The sequence below is a fragment of the Talpa occidentalis genome, unplaced genomic scaffold (genome assembly GCF_014898055.3).
Source record: "Talpa occidentalis isolate TD23 unplaced genomic scaffold, MPIMG_talOcc4v2.1 talOcc4.6, whole genome shotgun sequence".
In the NCBI taxonomy this organism is placed as follows: Eukaryota; Metazoa; Chordata; class Mammalia; order Eulipotyphla; family Talpidae; genus Talpa; species Talpa occidentalis.
In genome coordinates, this window is record NW_023604972.1 from 91,903,844 (window position 1) to 91,924,724 (window position 20,881).

At 41.5% G+C, this 20,881-nt stretch overlaps 1 protein-coding gene across 1 annotated transcript; it reads left to right on the forward strand.

The window, feature by feature from the left end:
* The first annotated feature begins 12,566 nt into the window (after positions 1-12,566).
* Positions 12,567-16,159, forward strand: S100Z (S100 calcium binding protein Z). Its single transcript, XM_037530400.2, has 3 exons — positions 12,567-12,597; positions 12,694-12,893; positions 15,864-16,159. The coding sequence occupies exons 2-3, from the start codon at positions 12,753-12,755 to the stop codon at positions 16,020-16,022; spliced, it is 300 nt and encodes a 99-aa protein (XP_037386297.1). The 5' UTR covers positions 12,567-12,597; positions 12,694-12,752; the 3' UTR covers positions 16,023-16,159.
* The last annotated feature ends 4,722 nt before the right edge of the window (positions 16,160-20,881 follow it).

Genomic DNA, 20,881 nt, shown 5'->3' on the forward strand with positions numbered 1-20,881 from the left:
CATCACCCTGGCTATAGGTATTTGAGTTTAAAACTGCTGGCAAAATCATGCATTTGGCTAGGTGACCCACAGATTTTGTTATAGGGCAACCCCGATATAAAACGGGTTGCCTGGCTGTGGGTCCTCACCCACACGCTTAAAAGGGACTTATTAATACTCCACTACAGGCACACACAAAAGGTTAATAAAAGGTTTATTTACAAGGGAAAGAGAATTAAGGAAAATGTACAACTCAGGGAGAAAATAGGGAAATAAAGTCTCTAATGCGTCCTACCCGATCCGCCAACCTGGAAACCCAAAGTCACTCTCAGAGCTGGCCGGACGCTGAGAGCTGGCAGGGAGCCAAAATGGGGGATCCCCTCCAAAGCCCACGTGTCTGGCTTTATACCAAACCTGGCTGCTTAACCCCACCCTCAGGTCCCAGCCACCTTCCCTTTGGTGGTGATGGGATTTGGAGTTCTCCAGACCAAAGTGTCTTCTGGCTTTGGTCTGGAGTCGGGGGTGGAGTCCACAAAGCCTGTATGGAATTAGCTCTAGGACATCCTTTTCCCCCTAACAATTTGACTCTAGAAGCCAAAGAAAAAGAGGATACTGTATCAGCCAGGCAAGTTATAGCATCCAAATGATGATTGCTTAAGTCACTCAGGACTCCTCTCAACACAAAACCACTCAACACAAAACCACACAGAAATTTCTCCTGAGTCTTTATAGCGCATGAATGATATGTTCAACTACATTTATGCCCAGAATATATAGACGTGTGAAGCTAATTCTAGCAGCTTCCCACTCTAGTCAAGTGGCATTTCCCAAAGCACAGCTACTTAAGCAATTCTACAGGTTAATCTGATACAGTTCAGGAATTTACTTCTCTACTGAACTAATACAGGGCTAATTTTAGAAAATTCAGAAAATCTGGAGAAATGGATGGACTCCTCCAAATAACAACCCCTCCCAATCCTGTAGGTGTTCCACAGATGTGATGCTTGGATTTGCAGGTGCTACCTTGCGGTCATCAGGTGACAAGTCGGGGATGAGAGCCCGCTGGGAAAGGAGGAGAGACAGTATCTCGAGTCCTAGATGACGTGTGGAAACACTAAAACAACCAGCTCTTTTTTTTTTTAATTTTAACCTTTTTTTAATTTTTAAACTTTTAATACAGTTCAAATCAGCATGCCTGATTCATTTCAGCTCCTATGGCCAAAGCTGAGGGCAGGGACTGCTTTAGTTCTCTGCCTTCTCTTTGTGATAGCCACAGATAAAAGGTATCCACTGCATCTGACTTTAAACTTCACATTAACCTCGTTTTTCTTTTTTTTAATATTTATTTATGCATACAAGAACTGGGATACAGACCAGAGGTGTGGGAGGTAAGAGGATTCACCAGAGAGTGGAGAGCAGAACAGGCAGAAGTACTGAAATTCACTGCTGAGGAAGCAGCAGGCGAGACAGGAGAGGTCTGCTGTGCCATCTGGGTAGCTCCCTGACTGGCAGGGGATTGATCTTGTGCTGTAGTGTCTGGCAGTAGCTTGATAGAGCTGTCCTTAACCCCTGCGCCACCAGGGAGGCCCTAACCTTGATTTTCTTGATCTTGAAAAGTTTGGCATCCTTTCTCCTGGCTGTGAGCAGAAAGTCCCTGATTTCCTCGATTTTGTGAGGCATGGTTAAAGGTGTGCAGGTGGGTGCACAGCTAGCCTCGTGACTGGTCAGAAGCAAAGAGCATGGAAAAGAAAAAGACTTCCATTTCCAGGCAGTGGATTACTCCTGAAACAAACAGCTCTGGTTATATGAAATGACAATGTCCTTAGTAAGTTCAAACTACTTGTCCCCCCCATTATTCTAGTACTTGTTGGCAAGCACAAGGTGATCACTAGCAGCTCATAACCAATTCAAGTCCAAAGAAGAGCAATAAAAGTTGCAATCTAATTTTTCCTTCTGGGAGTGTAAGTATGAAAGCAAGATAGGCAAATAACTGAAGCACGGAAAAACACTAGCATGTCACAAGAAGTTGCAAGACTATCCCAGGTGAGTAGAAGTAAAACAGCAGTGATGTGATTCTCGTGGCTTTCAGATCTCAGGCAGGGGTGGGGAAATAGACTTGGGAATTGGTATCATAGCGTTTGTATGTAAAACCACCACAGTTGGTGTAAATGCCTGGGCTGATCCCATGGAGCAATAGAGAATACCCACATTTAAAGGTCAGGCACCAGAGGACAAAGTTCCTGTTGAGGAAGATGACAGAGAAAGAAGTTTAGAAATGTTGGAGGAAAACTAGCATAGTAAGAGATCAGAGAAGCAAGAGAATAGAAACTTCAGAAAAGCAGGAAAAGGGAACAGTATCCAATACAGTCCACTAATACAAAGACTTGTATATTATCAAATGAAATCTCTGCTTATATACATATTCCCTCTGAGATGGCATTCTGTAGACACAAATTTTCCTGATCTATACCATTCTTGTTTTTAATAGTTAAACCTAGAGTATTGCACAGGAACTTTCTTAAAAATTTTTTTAGAAATGACAAAAACAGTTTATAAGAAGTTGAAAGCCACAGGCTCCTAGGAACTTCTTCTATATTAGCTTTGCCTGCCATTTCCCGGAGCATAGTGAGAGAGAGGAGAAACAAGAAAATAGAAACTTCAGAAAGGCAGGTAAAGGGAACAGTATCCAATATAGTCCATTAATATGAAGACTTGCATATATCAAATGAAATCTTTGCTTACAAAACATACACCCTCTGAGATTTCTTAAATGGCTTCTTAGAAGTTCTTATGTAACCAGAACTTGAAACAATAAAGCCTTTGCTTACTGAAGGATAGAGCTGCCAGGACCATTTATCTTTTGATAGGTATGAGGGGGGTGGAGCTTCTCTCTGAGACAATCATAATGGAGTTCCCTTGGAGGGGATTATGCTAAGCAAAATAAAACAGGAGAAAGACAAATATGGGGTGATTTCACTCAAGTGAAATATAACGAAACAAAACAAAGGAATAGACAAAATTAAGCCAAAACAAACCCTAGAAATCTGAGTGCAGAATGGAGTCCATCAGAGGGGAGGAAAAGGATTTGGGGGCCAATGGGTGAGGTGGCCCAATGGACGGTGGTGAAGGATTATGGGTGCATAGGTGGTGGGTGTGCTGTGGTAACATGAATTTGAAGAGATGTGAACCTATACCCCTAAAATATATACAGTGTTGTAAACCAGTGTTACTTCAGAAAAAAATATATAATTTAAAAATAAGGAAAAACACTTAAAAAAATAATAGGGTTCCAGAAGTAATCCAAGGGACTGCTGACACATCTGGAGAGTTCTCAATTTCTTCACAGTTTTCTGCCATCTACTCTTGCCAGTTCAGTTGTGGCAGACTGTCTTAGGGAGCAAGAGCAAGGTGAAAGGAAATGTCTGCTCCAACTGAGATACTCTTTGTTCATCATTTAAGGACAATGATACGCAGGGTGGGGGCTAATTGCTATGAAGTCTAAAGCACAAATTCTTCATAAGTAGCCTCTAAGTTTTTATTTCACAATTACAAATTATGTTTGTAAATGAGTAGATGATAGATGAAAAACATTTCTTCTGATAAGGTTATAATCTCCAAAGAGAAATGTCTCAACTTGGTAGATACCCAAACTATAAAAATCTAAAAGATGTTTTCATTGTAACTAATTGTTTGATTTGGCTGGAGAAAGGTAAATGTTAACGCATATGATGTCCATATAATTAGGAGTCAAATCAAGATAGGAGGAATATATACTTATTATATTAGCTTTGATACTCTACTTCTGAACTGCTTGGAAAGGGAGCTTGAACAAAATGACAGAATACCCTATTCTGGAAATCCAGGTCTTTTGGTGACATAAAGTAAGAAAATTAGTACAGGATCTTTACACCCAGGACTCTATTCAGCTCTGCTTAAAAGTGAGGAAACTTAGTCTCAAGAAGGCAAATACGAAGGAATTTAGTGGTCAAGAAAGATGCAACCTTAATTAGCTTCTGCAACTTTGGGACTTAAGTGTTTGTAATTTAACTCAAAACTGGCAAATCCAGTCTATGAAGGCCAGTTCTTCGTGGAGAGAGACCAAGGCCACAGCTCCTTGGAGATTCTACCAGCTTAGCAGAGTCCCTCTTGAATGGAGCACATTACTCAGGCTCCTTATTGCAAGCTATGGGAGCTGACTAACTGCTAAAGCAGAAAAGAATCTATTAAAGTAAACAAGAGGTTCACAAACTCTTATGAGAGCTTTGAAGAAACAGTGCTTGTGACGAATTGTCCAAGAATGATGTCCAAAACCACACCGCAGAACTGGTCAGGTGAGAAAACTGCTCCCACTGTGGCCACCAGGCATCGGAGGCCATAGTTTGCACTGCTTGACATGCAGCCTTTGCTGCTACAGCTGGGGTACCTGCTGTGTCCATATCGTGGTGGAAAATAGAGGGGGAAATGAGCTTACACATAGATCACATTTCAGAGAAAGAAAACTTTTTGGGTTTCCCTTTATTGAAAGTGCTAGAACTGAGTGTGGAGAAAGATTTCTGATGGAAGGTGTTTGGAATTCTGAGTTGCCTCTCAAGAAAACACACTCATAACGGAGAAGTACTCATGCCCTTCAGTGAGCTGGATCACATCAGGGATGCTCTCATAAAGCAGACATTGCTCAGCAGATGCTGAGAAGTGACAGCAGCTTGATTTTGTCATGAGAGGTGATGCTTTGAGAATCATAAACAATGAGTTTTGGTTAGTCTGATTTTTTGTAAATTTAATATTCTGTTAAGATATTCAAGAAGATCACTTGGAGAGAAGCCATTAGTCCCCTAATTTTTCATTCCTGCTTTGTGGAAAAAAGGGCTGTGGGAAATAGGAAGCAGTGTCCTCTCCTGGAAAAGGATGGTATATGTGTCTTTTTTGGGGTCACATATAAGGATGTCCTCACACATTTCATTTCTGAGAATTCTCCCATCCAAGTACTAACCAGGCCCAACCTTGCTTAGCTTCCGAGAGCAGGCTCATTTAGGGTGGGATGGCTGTAGCCTATTTCTGAGAATTCTAGTAGAAGAAGCATTTTTTTTTGACATTGCAACATTTTTCTAAAGAGGCATATACAAAGACTGCACTTTTATAAACTATATTCCAAACAAATTTTTGTTGCACAATTTACTCCAAATTTAGTTTAAAACATGTATTATCTGTTAACCAAGAAATAATCAGGATGTAATGTAATGAAGAAAGTATTTACTGGAGAACAGGAATCATTATCTGGGTCCACAATCAAGGGGCAGTCCCAAGTTGTGTTCTGCCAGATGTAGAATGGAGGGGAATTTTTAAGGTCAAAGCAGGGAAATGTTCTGACCTGGGTCACTTGTTTTGAAACTTTTGGATTGGTTGACAAGAGGCTGCATTGCGGGTCTGTTGTATTAATCAGCAGATGGTCTCCTGTTTCTTACATAGTAACCAGTTGCTGCTTTGGCAGTTTACCCGGAAGTCTCAATGAGGCAGTTAGGGACAGGATGGGTTTGTTCAATTCAAAGTAGGTTCCACAATTGCCTACAATTTCTGCAGGACAGAATTTGGGGGTTTGGGAGCTGTGTAGCTGTGGCTGTGGCTTGGGGTTTCCCCAAAGGTCTTGCTGAAGTCATCGGAGGCTTGACCATACCTGGAGCCTCCACTTTAAAGGGCCCTAGCTCATGCCTGGCAGGGTGGTGGAGGTTGTAGGCCAGAGACCTCCATTCTTTTTTTTTTTTTTAAAGATTTATTTATTTGTGCATACAAGAACTGGGGTAGAGGAAAGAGGTGTGGGGGTCAGAGGATTCACCAGAGTTAAGATTGGGGAACAGAACAGGAAGATTGACTGAAATTCACTGCTGAGGGGAGCAGCGGGAGAGACAGGAGAGGTCTGCTGCACCATGTGGGTTAGCTCTCTGGCTGGGGATCAAACTCATGCTGCAGTGGCTGCCGATAGCCTCATAGTACTGAGACTTAACCCCTTATACCACCAGGGAGGCCCCCAGAGTCCTCAATTCTTTGCCACATGGATCCATATCGATCCACCCAAGGAATTGTTGGGTCTCTTCACAACATGGCAGCTGACTTCCCCAGAGCACATTATCCAAAAGGAAGCAAATTGAAAGCCGCTGTGTCTTTTATGCCCTAGCTTCACAAGTCCCATGGAATGTCCTATTGGTAACACCCATTAGCTTTATTCATTGTGGAAGGGGACTATACCAGGCATATAGCAGGAGATAAGGCTCCTTTGGCGCCATTTTGAAGAGTGTCTATCACTGGAATCTTGTTTCACATCATGGCAGATAATGGGTGTGGTTTTAGCTGACAATGAAAATATAATTGTTGGTCTTGCTAATATCTAGTCCTGCTACTAAACATGAGCTAAGGCTCACACCTGCAGCACAAATGACTAGCACCAGCCTAAACATGTTCTACCTGCTTATTATCAATCTGGTCAACGTGACTGGCCAAGGTTCAGATTAAGATTCTGATTTGGGGCCACCTCCTCTAGCAAGAGAATACATTTGGGCAAGTAATAAACATTAATATTCTACTTTGTCATCTTCAGAATAAATAACTTGCACAACCTTTTATTTTCAGTGAAAGAATTTCCTTAGCTAATAAATTCCCAGTAATTTATTTCAGTGTTTGACAGCCTTTATGATTAGGGAAATGTTTAATTTCTGTAATATTGTTTAAGTTATTCATGTTGCAGCAGGTAAATATCTTTATATCAGTAGGGAACTCGGGGACAGAGGAGACATCATTTAAGTGAAAGAGAAGAGACATCTTTCTGTAATGCCTGGAGCAGAGGCATCTGACTGTCTTGGCAGAAATGTCTGGCAAAGTCTCTAAACCTGTTTTTCTGGACCATAGGGTGAGGAGAAAAATGTGCAGTCAGGTTTTCCTTGAAATTTCCTGAGGGACCTCTGACCTTCATTTCATTGTCAGAATTGTTTTTCTGAAAGATTAAAAAAATGCACACAGTGTGCTCACAGACACACAAATATATACCCAACCCTTAGAATAACTTTGGAACAAACTTCTTAAAAGGAAAGGAAATTTTAGCCCAAGGTTATTCTCCTGCTGTGAAAAAGGAGTCCTGTTTGGTCACTCACTGTGGCTAGTTTAGTAATTAATAATGAAGTGCCATGCAGTTTTCAGTAATAGTGTGATCATTTGTGCTGAATGATGCAATGTCTCGCACACTGTATTCAGCATGGGGCAAATACTTACTGCTAATAAATATGTTTGAAAGGGCTTCATGAGCTTCAAAAGTGTCTGAGGAAAGTTAGTGATTATTACAGCAAAATCCGCATTTGGGTGGTTCAAATGCTTGCTGACTCTATGATTTTAAACTCTTCATTTCATTTTATTTTTTGACTAGAAAAGTAAAATATATCCATTATTGAAGATTTTAAATCATCCAAAACAAGACTAACACAGGCAGAAAGCAAAAAGGTCACTTTTAAAAAACTCCTACTTATATTTTTAACTTCTAGCTAGAAAACAAATGGCCTGGGATGGAGAGCATGGTGATTGTAGGTAGTAATGCTGTAGATTCAAAGGTTGCTAAAAGGACATCTTAAAAATTCTTGTCACAAGAAAAAAAATCTGTACGTGTGACAATCATTTCACAATATATACAAATATCAAATTATGTTGTACACCTGAAACTATTATATCTTGATAAAAACATTTTTGCATATTTGCTTTATCTTTCCTAATGCATCGATGAAAACATTATATGATTATTTTGAATGTAGAACTTTATATGCGGGCCTCCCTGGTGGCGCAAGGGGTTAAGGCACAGCACTATTAAGCAATCTGCAACCCCTACAGCCCAGCACAAGTTTAATCCCCATCCCCGGGCCAGGGAGGTGACCCACATGGCTCAGCAGACCTCTCCTGTCTCACCCACTGCTCCCTAGGCAGTGTATTTCAGTGGCTTTCAGTAGATCTGCTTGTTCTGCTCCCCACTCTGTCTCTGGTGAATCCTCTCAACCCTGCATCTCTGGCCTGCACCCCAGCTCTTGTATGCATAAATAAATAATCCTTAAAAAATAAGTTTCAAAAAAAGGGAACTTTATATGCTAAATTTTTAAATGTGACATTATACCATAAGAGATATTGACATTTCCTAATGTGCAGATAGATTACAATCTTAAGCAACCATATAATTAATGTTTTAATTGAAAATGCAATTAACAGCATTAAGGAATTTTTAATCACCCATGATTGTACTAAAAGTATTATGTTTTCCTTATTTCCTACATGTACACATTTTTTTCTATTACAGCATACATTTGATTTTAATTTTGCTGATTTTTCCTTTGCTTTTTTTAAAAAAAAGATTTATTTATTTATTTATTTATTTATTTAAGCACTAGGTACAGTCAGAAGTGCGGGAGGGTGAGAGAATTCACCAGAGCCAGAGCCAGAGCCAGAGCGGGGAGCAGAACAGGCAGAGTGACCGACGAAGTACACTGCTGAGGGGAGCAGCGGGCGGCAGGAGAGGTCTGCGAGCCATGTGAGACCCTCTCTGGAGGCCGGGAAGCAAACCAGCGCTGCAGAGGCTGCAGGCAGCTTCTCAAACCAGCGCTCAACTGCTGCACCACCGGGGAGGCCCTCCTTTGCTTTTTGATAGTTTTTATAATTCTAATTTTAAATGACTGCATGCCTTTAGTTTTGGGTCAAACAAGGATTGGGACCTCAGCTTGCTATAATCTAGTTATGAGATTCTCAGAAAGTCTCTTTCTTTGACTAGCCTTATACAGTATAATTAACATACAATAAACTGCACATCTGTAAAATGCACACTTGGGTCAGTCCCAACATATGTGTGCACTGAAACCACCACCACCAAATCAAGAGAATGAACATATCCATCACACCCCAAAGTTTCCTCACTCCCTTTTGTAATCGCTGCTTCTCACACCCTGTAATTGTTTTAGATGTGTCCACGTCATTGCTAAGAAAATGACAGAACCTTTGAACCAGTTACATAAAAAGAGAAAAAATGCCAACTTTGGAAGGGGGCAACTTGGCTTTCATATGACTGAATGTGGAATTCATGGCAGGCTCAAGTGGGTGTCAGTCATGCTCCAGTTGATAGGATGGCCTGTTTTTCACATAGTGCCTTTCCTGCAGGTTTCACAGCCAAAACCCTACTTTCAAACAGCTTGCCTCGCTCTCACTGTTGTGGCTTTGACTAGTTTTTCTCCTCTAAAATAGCCTGACTTTTAAACTTCTCTACATCTGATCTTTCCATTTCCCTCATTCTTTGTGATTCTCTTGGATGCAAAGTTGTACCTTTTAGCCCCAAGGTTTAGGGCTTATGCCAAGTGTGGAAAAGTAAAATTGTAATAATTAATAGAGCAAAGAAGGAGGTAGGGGAGTATGAACACTTCAGTGCTATAAACAGACATGTCCCCCCTGCCTGTCCTGAGACTGACATTCCCTGACTAACAGTCTTATTGAGGCTTCGACGTTACCTTTGTTTCTGAAGAAGCTGGGGCTGCCTCATGGAACAGATAAGCCCCTGAAGATGGGCTTAATTTCAAGCACGTTCTGGGAATTAGAGGGCTCCCAGATGCAGTTCCGAATTCTGACACTAAGGGGCAGCATGCACCAAAGGAAACATTCAACTCTGCTAAAGAACTGCAGAAACCACCTAGCTTTTAAACCCCCGGGAGCAAAGGAGACTACCGCCCTTTCTCTCAAATCAGATTACAGCATCACAATTTTAAATATTTATTCTAATAAGAGTTTTGCCTGCCAGTTGAATTCTCCAAATTAGTTAATTTGCACTGAATATGATTTAAATATACTTCCAAGATCTTCATATTCTATAAGACCCATTTAAGTGCATTTGTAGTTTCAGCAGCCTGATAATATGTAGTTTCAAATTCAGACTTTTTATATTCTTTGAAGTAACTGTACTGTGTCTGTCTGTGTCTCTCTCTTTGATGAAGCAATTTTTTTTTATGTCAAATAAAGGTAAGCAATTCTTTAGACAAGTTAAACCAGACAAGGCTCAACTCTTTGGGGATCTTACAGTTTTCTTCTCGGATTCATTTGTTCATTATCCATCAGAAAAGATTTTTTTTTTAAATAAATTTTATTTTTATATTCCCCATACAATTGCAACCCCCTTATTTTGACCCCAATCCCTCCCCTCCCCACCCCTCACACCCCATAGAGTGTCTCTGGTTCATAGATTTTGTTGATTTTGATTTTCACTTTCTTATAGTTATTCATTTTCCTGGTCCCTTATTTAAGTTTTCTAGATTCCTGCTATGAGTGAGACCATCCGGTATTTCTTTTTCTTTCACATCAGAAAAGATTTCTGAGCATTTCTCCATGTTGATCTCGTGCTAAATGCTGTGGGCTGCTAAGATGACCAGGTATCAATTCTGCCTTCAAGGGGGTTATTCCATCTCCAGAGTGGGGACTGTCTGGGCAGACTTACGCATGTGTTTGTAGGTATAAGGATATAACATTATATTGTATTACATTATATTACATAAATTACATTTTTTAAGCATAATACTAGCTGAAATATACATAATGCTTACTATCTTCCAGGTACTTATTTTAATTTATTTCATCCTTTCTGTTGGGTAGATTTTACTGTTATCCCATTTATACAGATTGGGAAACAGACTCAGTGGAAGTAACTAGCCCAGGGGCACACAGCTAGTTAATGGCAGATGGGAGAGCTGAAGCCACACGGTCCAGACTTTCAGCACAGGAGAGTTAACCTAGGGGTCTAGGGCCAGGCCTGGAGAGTGAACTTTAGTTTTATTTCATACTCTTGAGCATTCAAAATAATATTATTACTTAAATAATTTTAAAAACCAATTTAAGAAATATTTTTGAAAACTCAGCTTTAGGCTTATGGTGAGGACACCCCTAGAGGCCCCTAGGGAGGTTTCACAGTTCCCTGGATGGTAAGAGGAAGGAGGAGGGGCTGGTCTCAGTTCCATCCCAACAGACTTGTTGAAAGGAGAGGGGAAAAAAAAGTACTAGTTTGCGTTTTATGTAATTACATTTCAGTCCTGAGAGGACAGGCAGCATTTAAAAGCTCAAGTGGCTTTGGTTTTTTGCCAGGGGCTCTTTATTAAGTTTTCTCACTTGAAAAACCTCATCCCCACCCCTTATGGGTTCTACACATTCAGCCATGTTCGCCCCTTATGGGTTCTACACACTCCGGTTTAACCCTTCCCATTTTGGACCGGGCCAGACATTCCTATCACTGAAAAGTAACATCAGTTGAAAAGCTGGAAGTGAGAAATCTTCCTGAGCACTATTACACCTCTTTTCTGGCAGCTGTTACATTACCTTTTTCTTTTTTAACTTTCTTAGGTACTTTCAGAGACTCCTTAGCCAAATCAAGGATACATGCTCATCTTCTTTATTTCTTCCCTGCACACCTGGATTGCTGCTTGTACCTCCCTGCATCAGCATCTGGAGAGCTTCCTCATTTTTTTTTACAGCTGCACAACAGCCCAGTGGGTTAGTTTGACTAGTCTTCTCTAAGATTACTCCCTGACCTTGCTAGGGGTCTGCTGAGGAGTCTCCGGGTGTGAACCAACCCTTCGCTTAGTTCCTCTCTTTATAGAGCCCATCCCCCTTCCCCTTCCTGATGACTAGCTGCTTATCTGCAGGCGCTCCCATAATGAGGGACACCTGAAACTTCTCTCCCTCCCTTTCTCTTACCTAATTCACACAGTGGGTATTCCCCTCATCCCCCCTCCCCTGCTGGCCCTTGGGGCCGCAGCTCAACCTGTTTATTCTGGTGATTAAAACCTGACGCAGAGGCACCTGCATCTGAATCTCTTGTCACTGGTAATTTTCATCATCTTGGGAACAGGTGTGCCAAGGTGGCACCCCAGGTAGAAACGCCTATAATTGTACACACCTGTTGACAGAGTGGTGCCCTGGCCGAACAGCTACAAAATTAGGTATTTTCTTCCTCATTTTTTCTTCCTAACTTTATTTCTTTATTTTTTCATTTATGTTTAAGACTGTACTTATTGGTTCCCTAACTTATAAACACGCTCAAATTGCTACATCTTAGGGGAGTGGGGTTTAGGGAGGAGATAACTCACCTGTAAAGTTCACCCTCCTTCTTTCAAAGGAGCTTATTATGGTTTGTAGGGTAAAGAAAATATCAGGCTTTTCTGCCCTTCCGCCATCAGGATAGATGATGGATCCTTGTCCTGAATGCATGCCTGATGGCGGGCACCTGGAGTAGGGTGTGGGCATAGGTAGATGGGATTCAGCTGAGCTAAGACTGTGCTTTTAAGGGCGGCGTCACGGGGCGGGAATGCCAGCAGCAGCAGTAGCAGCAGCAGCAGAACCTGAAGGAGAAGCTGAAGCAGAGAACGCCAGAGAGTCCAGATAGAGTGAAGACTTGCTGGGGGCTGGGAGGCCTGCCAGCCTGCCAGCCCCCCAGCCAGCACCCCTGCCTGCCATATGCCTGGTGAACCCCAAATAAAAAACCTGCAAAACTACTGAGGACTCTGACTCCTCCTTTACCCGGTCTGCATGGGATCAGAAAACCTGCACTGTGCCCAGTTCCTGCCCCTACAGGTTTAACAACTAACACTTGTGATCTGAGATGACTGGGGCGTGGAATGTTTTGTTTTACTGAACATGTTGCTTTTTCCCCATCTGCTTATTTTGAAGAAGCATTTGCTCTTGGAGTTTGCTGACCTGCCCCAGGGACTGGTCAGCCTGCCGCCAGCATGCCCACCCCACTAGAGACTGCCATGGACACCATGATTAGAACCTTCCACCAGTACTCTTGCAAGGAAGGGAACAGATTCAAGCTCAACAAAGGGGAGCTGAAAATGCTCCTGCAGCAAGAGCTAACGGAATTCCTCTTGGTGAGTTGCGGCTTTTGCCCCCCTTGGTGGCGGGTGGGTGAGGTCCACAGGACAGGCAGCCACCACGCACACAGGCACCCGTGGTTCTATCACACACAGTACCATGTGCACCATCATTCAAAATGTAGGGAAGCAAACACTAGGCACCCTGGTTTTCTATGTATATGGGCAGAAGGCATTTTCCATTTTGCCTGTGTTGGGGTTTTGAAGTAAAACTACATTTAAGGCATTCATCAATTCAGCATTCTGGTGTGGCAATCAAAGTTTGAGCTAGTGATAATTAGTGAGGTGAGTTATACCTGAAACTTTGTCTAGCTGTCTGTAAAATCTGTAAAATATGTATTTGGCCAGAATTGGAGTCTGGGGTACTTTATGCTATGATGGGAAATTTTCTAGTGAATGACATGCTTAATTTCATCTGCCAAGCACAAACCGATTAGAATTGACAGAAAGAGTATGTCTGGCCAGTGAGGAACTGGGCAGCAAACAAGATGGCATCCCCAAATAGCCAGGAGTTCAGTAAATCGACACATGAAAACTTATCATGGAGCATTTGGAGTCTGCTCTGTGGAAAACGCTTTACTCTGTTGTTCATGGAGCAGCCTTGAACTTGAATAGACTTTAGCACCAGACTCGACCCTTGCATAGTGGTGTTCTGTCCAAATCCACTGTTAATACTGTAGTGATGTAATTACAACAATCTTTTCTCTCCACCTTCTATGGGAAAAGCTTAAAATAAAAAATTTAACATAGCAGTTCTTCATACTGATTTCGTGAATCCCCAGGAACTCTTTATTTTTTTCCAAATCTAGTTTGGAAACATTTAGCATAAAATGCTCAGTTTGTTGAACTTGGCACATTGATTTATTCAAGTGGAATTTGTAATTGTTTTTGCTCAAGTTGATCTTTATCAATTCAGTTTAAGTTTTCAGCCTTTTAATGGCTGGCAGCTAATGAGAGAGCAATGGGGAATACCTGGAAGAAATGAATCACTTTTAGAATCCTTTCTCATCAACAACTTATAGGCAAGGGGGGTACTCACACTCCCACCCTTCTGAACCCTGAACATCTCTATGGGGTCCTTGCTTTACTTTCTGTCCATAAAAATGGAGTTATCAGGGCCTCCCCTGGTGGTGCAGTGGTTGAGTGCTGGGCTGCGAAGCTGCCTGCAGCCTCTGCAGCACCGGTTCGATTCCCGGCCACCGGGCGAGGGTCCCACATGGCCCGCAGACCTCTCCTGCCGCCCACTGCTCCTCTCAGCAGTGTACTTCGTCAATCTGCCTGTTCTGCTCTCCGCTCTGGCTCTGGTGAATTCTCTCACCCTCCCACATTTCTGACTGTACCCAGTGCTTGTATAAGTAAATAAATAAAATCTTAAAAAAAAAGGACAATCTTAAAAAAAAAAATGGAGTTATCCTCATAAGAGCTACCTTTTACTGGGTGCCTCTTTGTGTTAGGCATTCTGCTAAAATAAGGCTGCTAGATTAAAAACTATTGTACGTTGCATATGTTTTGGGAACATTTACGCTAAAAAATTGTTCATCTATATATTTAATATAGCAGCATATCCTACTTGAGAATGTAAAAAATTGGCTGTGAAATGTAACTGGATTACTTCAGTTTTATTTGGATGTGTAAAGTTGTGGGGCAGTAAGTGAAAAGACATGTAATTATTTTTAAAAGGCCATAAATAGCCTCTAAGTTATATGAGAAGAGACTATCTGCTAGCAGTGATATTTCAAAATATCAATGATAGTGTCTAACTAAAACATAAGAGTTAGGAATACAAAAATAGTATTTGTAGGACAGTTTAGCAGTAAGGGAAAATAAAGCTAGATATACAATTCATTCTTTATACAAAAGATAGTTTCATAAATGTGAAACTGGATATTATCCAAGGGTCTTGTATCAGGACATACAACTTAAGCACCAGAAAGAGTAAATTAATTTTTTTTTTTTTTAGATTTATTTGTTTATTTATTTATACAAGCACTGGGTACAGTCAGAAGCGCAGGAGGGTGAGAGAATTCACCAGAGCCAGAGCGGGGAGCAGAGCAGGCAGAAGGACCGAAGTACACTGCTGAGGGGAGCAGCGGGCGGCAGGAGAGGTCTGCGCGCCATGCGGGACCCTCCTCCGGTGGTCGGGGAGCAGCCGGGGATCGAACTGGCGCTGCAGAGGCTGCGGGCAGCTTTGCAACCCAGCGCTCAACCACTGAGCCACCGGGGAGGCCCTAAATTAATTTTTTTTTAAGATTTATTTATTTAGGCATACAAGAGCCGGGGTACAGGCTAGAGATACGGGGTGGTGAGAGGATTCACCAGAGACGGAGTAGGGAACAGAACAGGCAGATCGACTGAAATACTCTGCTGAGGAGAGCAGCGGGCGAGACAGGAGAGGTCTGCTGCGCCAAGTGGGTTGCTCCCTGGCCGGCCAGGGATCAAATTTGTGCTGCAGAGACTGTGAATTGCTTCAGAGTTCAGTGCTTAACCCCTTGTGCCACCAGGGGGGCCCAAGAGTAAATTTAATAAGTTTGATGACATAAAAATCCTAAAAAAAAAAATTGTTCATGTGAAATTCACACTAAACTGAACATCCTGTATTGTTAGTCCCTAAATCTAGCAGCCCTGGTGCCAAACACCTTCACATTTATGTTTGTGTCCTCCAAATTTGTGAGGGTCCTTGACCTGTGACATCATAATGTGATGTAAACATGAGTTTAGCATCAGTAGTTCACTTGAACTGCTGCTTGCTTGGTGTTTAGGATTCAGCTGGGACTATATGGTCCTGAAACAGGGCTAAATTTGTTTGGAATGTGTGCCTATGTCAAACCCACCTGCAAATAGTCTCTTAAAAATTGTCCTTAGATGCTAAGCATAGAAATAAAAACTTTAAGGTAAACAAAAGGAAGATTTCAGGTGTCCTTATGAACCTGAAGGCCTGGGAGTTAGACATTTTCTTTTTCCTTGTAGTGCCAAAAGGATCCCCAGTTGGTTGATAAGATAATGCAGGACCTGGACGCCAATAAGGACAACGAAGTGGATTTTAATGAATTTGTGGTCATGGTGGCAGCTCTGACAGTTGCTTGTAATGACTATTTTGTAGAACAATTGAAGAAGCAAGGAAAGTAGTAAGGTAATCTAAAGGCAGAAACTTACCCCAAACCATTTACTGTTCATCTATACCCTCCTCGATAGTTGCAGCAAGCTAGTTACAGATATAATACACATATTCCTATTTGCTAGTATTAAATGATGTATACCTTAATATATTGACTTAAAAAACATCATATATGCCCTACTAGATAATTTCCAATATTATTAATGTCGTTATATACATTTTTTGGTCAAAATGAGAGCATCCCAAAAACTTAACTACTTTCAAATGACACTAGAACTCAGTTAAGTTTCTGACACTCACTTCCTTGAATTATTTTAGAAGTTCTATTAAGTGACTCTCAACCCTCTTGTGATTCTGCTCCACATGAAAGAAGCTGTGAAGGTCTATAAGCAGTAAGGCTGATAAGTAGAAGAAAGTGCTGGCTCTCTCATTGAGTGAGGTCAGGGAAGGGCCGATTTGGGACTGGGTGTTCAAGCCACTGCAGCAAAGCCAGCACCCCTTGGGCACTAGTGTATAAATACCCTCCCTTGTCCCTTGGGTCGTCATTCTGGAGCAAGTGTTTTACACTGTTACCCAGTGCTTTCTCTGGGGTTAGTCTTTCGTCTTTCTGGGGAGACTGGCTCGATATGTACCTTCTCTAGGCTCCTTTCCTGTCCTGGTCTCACCATGTGTCCTGTACCTTCAATAAAGGATTTGCATGCAAATATTGTCTCAAGATCTGCTTCGGGGAGGGTGCGGCTATGATGGGGCCTCTGGAGTACTTAACAGTGGAGGCAGTATGATTATATGTATACCTTTGAACACTTCCCTGACTACTGTTTTCTTTAAAGATTTATTTATGCATACAAGAACTGCGGTACAGGCCAGAGATGCAGGGGGTGAGAGGACTCACCAGAGAGAGTGGGGAACAGAACAGGTGGATTGACTGAAATACACTGCTGAGGGGAGCAGTCGTGAGACAGGAGAGGTCTGCTGCGCCATGTGGGTTAGCTCCCTGGCCAGGCCAGGGATCAAACTCATACTGCAGTGGCTGAAGATAGCTTCATCATGCTGCAACTTAACCCCTTGAGCCACCAGGAAGGCCCCCTAAGTACTGTTCTAAGGAAGCACTAGAGAGAGGGCAAGTATGAAAGAGAAAGACCAGTTGGGGGACTCTTGCTGTGGTCTGGGTGTGAGATGATGGTGTCAGGCCAGGACTGGAGCAATAAAAATAGCAGCTGAATTTGTTTAGTGTTTTAAGGGTGGGGCTGATAAGGACTTACCTGTAGATTGGTGATGAGGTTCGGAGAGGAGAGCACCCTGGGTAACAGGAAGGTACTGCTACTGCCTATGCGATACCCTGTCTACCTTTCCTCCATATATCAGAACCCTGATTGTGCAAAGTGGCAGAGTGCCTAGTTAAAAAAGGATATTTGCCAACCTCCCTTGCAATTGAGGTGGGGCTTTTTACTCAGTCCGGACAATGAGAGATGTGTCTATGAGGAATTTCTGGGAATATGTTGCTATTTCCATACATGCTCTATGCGTTCCACCTTGTTCCTTTCTTCCCTTTCTTTCTATTGGCATGTGGCTGTGAGGCTGGAGGTGGACCTGTCATCTTCCAACCATAAGGCAGTGAAGAAATCAGACAGAAGGAACCCAGGACATTGTTGTCACTGAAGAGTTACCCGGCAGCCCTGGTCTCCTGAGAGGTTTCATTGGATTCTGTAACATGCAGCCAACCACAATCTCTAGTATTTAGATCTTGGTCAAACAAATGATGCAGCTTACTAAATGGGAAAGACTGGAGGAGGAACAGCTTTGGCCTGGGGACTCTAAGAGGAAATTTATAGCTCTGTCTGAAATGTCATTTGGCATCCAAGTAGAGATATGGACATATGATCTAGTCCAGAGCTCAGGATGAAGAGGGGACTAGAGATGCAGATTTGGGGCACAATGACATCAAGCATTAGTCACAGGACTGGAGGAGATCACTTAGGATGAGAATGTAGCTAAAGAAGAAAAGTTTCGCTGTTACCTATCAGGAGAAAGAGGAGTCAGTGAATAATATAGCAAAGGTTTTGCCAGGGAGAAAAACCAGGAGTGCATGGTGCTTACAGGCCAAAGAAACAATTTGAAGGAAAGAGGGCAAAATCCACTGAGGGGAGGAGTTAGAGAATGTGGAACTGACCCTCAGATTTGCCAAGACAGAGATCTTCAGTGATATCAGTGAGCCTCATGAGAGGGACTTTGCCGATTGAATATGTATCTTATCCGACAGATAGTGGGCACTCAATAAATATTTGTTTAATAAACAAATGAAAGTACCTGCCTATTGTTGAGTTCCCAGTGCTGACACCTGTCATTTTTTCTTTAACATTTTTGTCTCCCTCAAGTCAATTCTTAGTAGATAGGATAAGGAGGATTTAGAGCTCAGAGCATTCAAGAGAAGAAATATATACTCTTGGCACTTACTTATTGCTGTTTCTTAAGAGTTGGAAGGAGAAATGAGAAAAAATGGAACACATTTCAAAGATGTTTAGATTTTTTCTTATGAGATGGCACACAATCATGCAAGAGAATACCTGACCATTTCTCAAGGGTCTTTATAAACTTTTTAATTTGGCCCAAAGTTTACTTATTCTAAAAACTAGAACATTAAATCCAACATTTCCCTCACATTCTATTCTAGGGAAGACATTCTCAACATAGAGAAATAAATGGGAAAACAATGTTCATTTCATGGTATTTGTAAAAATCCATCAAAAATGAGGAAAAAATTATGTGTCAAATTAGAGTTCAAATGAGTAAGAATTACATGATGTGCCAAAAGCCTTTTTTTTCTAGGAAAGGAGAGGCTAGCTTTTGTGTGTGTGTGTTAGGTATATACAATATGTATGTAGGAGACAAAGTTGATGATTTTGTCTGCCCAGAGGCACTGGTCTTTCCATTTGCCAGAGTGTAAATCAATTTCAAACAACTTTTAAGGGTTCCCTCTCAATCAGCACATTCTGACATTTAACATTCTCTTGGTATGGATATTGAAAAACAGTGTAGCTATGAGAGAAAATAGCTTAGGTCTGCTTGGAGCTGACTGTACAAATAGCTAGAAAGCATTAGTGAAAAACTTCAGTATTATTTTTAAGAAGAGATATTTTTCTTTTTCCTTAAGAATAGCTCCTTTCAACAAAGAAATACCCACCGACTGGGAGAACATTTTTGTACAAAATGCTAGTGATAAAGGACTGATCACAAAAATCTGCAAAGACCTGATGACATTCAACAAAAACAAAGTTAATAATCCAGTCAAAAAATGGGCAAAAGAACTATAAAGGAACTTCTCCAAAGAGGAAATGCAAATGGCCAACAGGCATATGAAAAAATGTTCAACATCACTTGTAATCAGGGAAATGCAAATCAAAACTACAATAAAATACCATAGTACACTAGTGAGAATGGTGTAACATAAAAAAACATTTAAAAAACTAGCAACAACAAATGTTGGTGAGGATGTGCAGAAAAAGGAACTCTCCTGCACTGTTGGTGGGAGTGCAAACTGGTCCAACCACTATGGAGAGCTGTGTGGAGATTTCTGGACCTACTAAACATAGAGCTTCCATATGATCCAGCAATTCCACTCCTAGGTATTTACCCAAATGACTCAGAAACAGTAATTCCAAAGGGCACCTGCACCCCTATGTTTATAACAGCACTATTTACAATAGCTAAGCTATGGAAACAACCCAAATGCCCAAAAATAGATGACTGGATCAAGAAGATGTGGTACATATATACCATGGAATATTACTCAGCAATCAGAAAAGATAAACTCATGCAATTTGCAGTGACATGGATGGCCCTGGAAGAGATCATGCTCAGCAAAATAAGCCAGAAAGAAAAAGAAAACGCTGGATGGTCTCACTCGTTGCAGGAATTTAGAAAACCTAAATAAGGGACCAGGAAAAATACTAATTATAATAAAGTAAAAATCAAAATCAACAAGCAACTACAAACCAGAGATACACTACAGGGGCGAGGGGAAGAGGAGGAATTAGGGTCAAAATAAGGGGGGTGGGAATTGTAAGGGGAATATAACCAAAATGAAAATGTATATATTGTACAAAAATGATAAATGATGTAGAAAATATATAAAATAAAATTAAAAAATAGCTCCTTTCCAGGGCCTCCCTGGTGGCACAGGGGATTAAGCACAGCACTATGGAGCAATCCACAGCCTCTACAGCATGAGTTCGATCCCTGGCCGGCCAGGGAGGTGATCCACATGGAGCAGACCTCTCCTGCCTCGTCCGCTGCTCTCCTCAGCAGTGCATTTCAGTCAGTCTCTCTGTTCTGTTCCCCACTCTGTCTCTGGTGAATCTTCTCACCCCCCTGCCCCTCTGGCCTGTACCCCAGCTCTTGTGTGCATAAATAAATAAATCTTAAAAAAAAAAAATAGCTCCTTTCCAGAGGTAGAAGCCTGGAATCAAGTCTTTGATGAGGTACAGGAATGGGAAGGTTATTAAAGAAACAGAGAACTCGGGCAAAGTCATGCAGCTATGAAGCAACAGGACATACTGGGGAGAATGCAGGCTGGGAGGCATGGAAGATCATGAGATGGAACTGGAGAGGTAATTAGCACTCATTCAGAAAAGCCTTCGGTATTAAAGTAAGAAATTTCAAATTTATCCTGAATGTAATGGGAAAACCATTGTAGGATTTTTTTTCTTTTTATTTAAAGCAGTTTTGTATGTTTTTAAATACCCCCTAATGGTGAAAAAAAAATCTTTTTTAAAGATTTATTTATTTATTTATTTATTTATTTATACAAGCACTGGGTACAGTCAGAAGTGCGGGAGGGTGAGAGAATTCACCAGAGCCAGAGAGGGGAGCA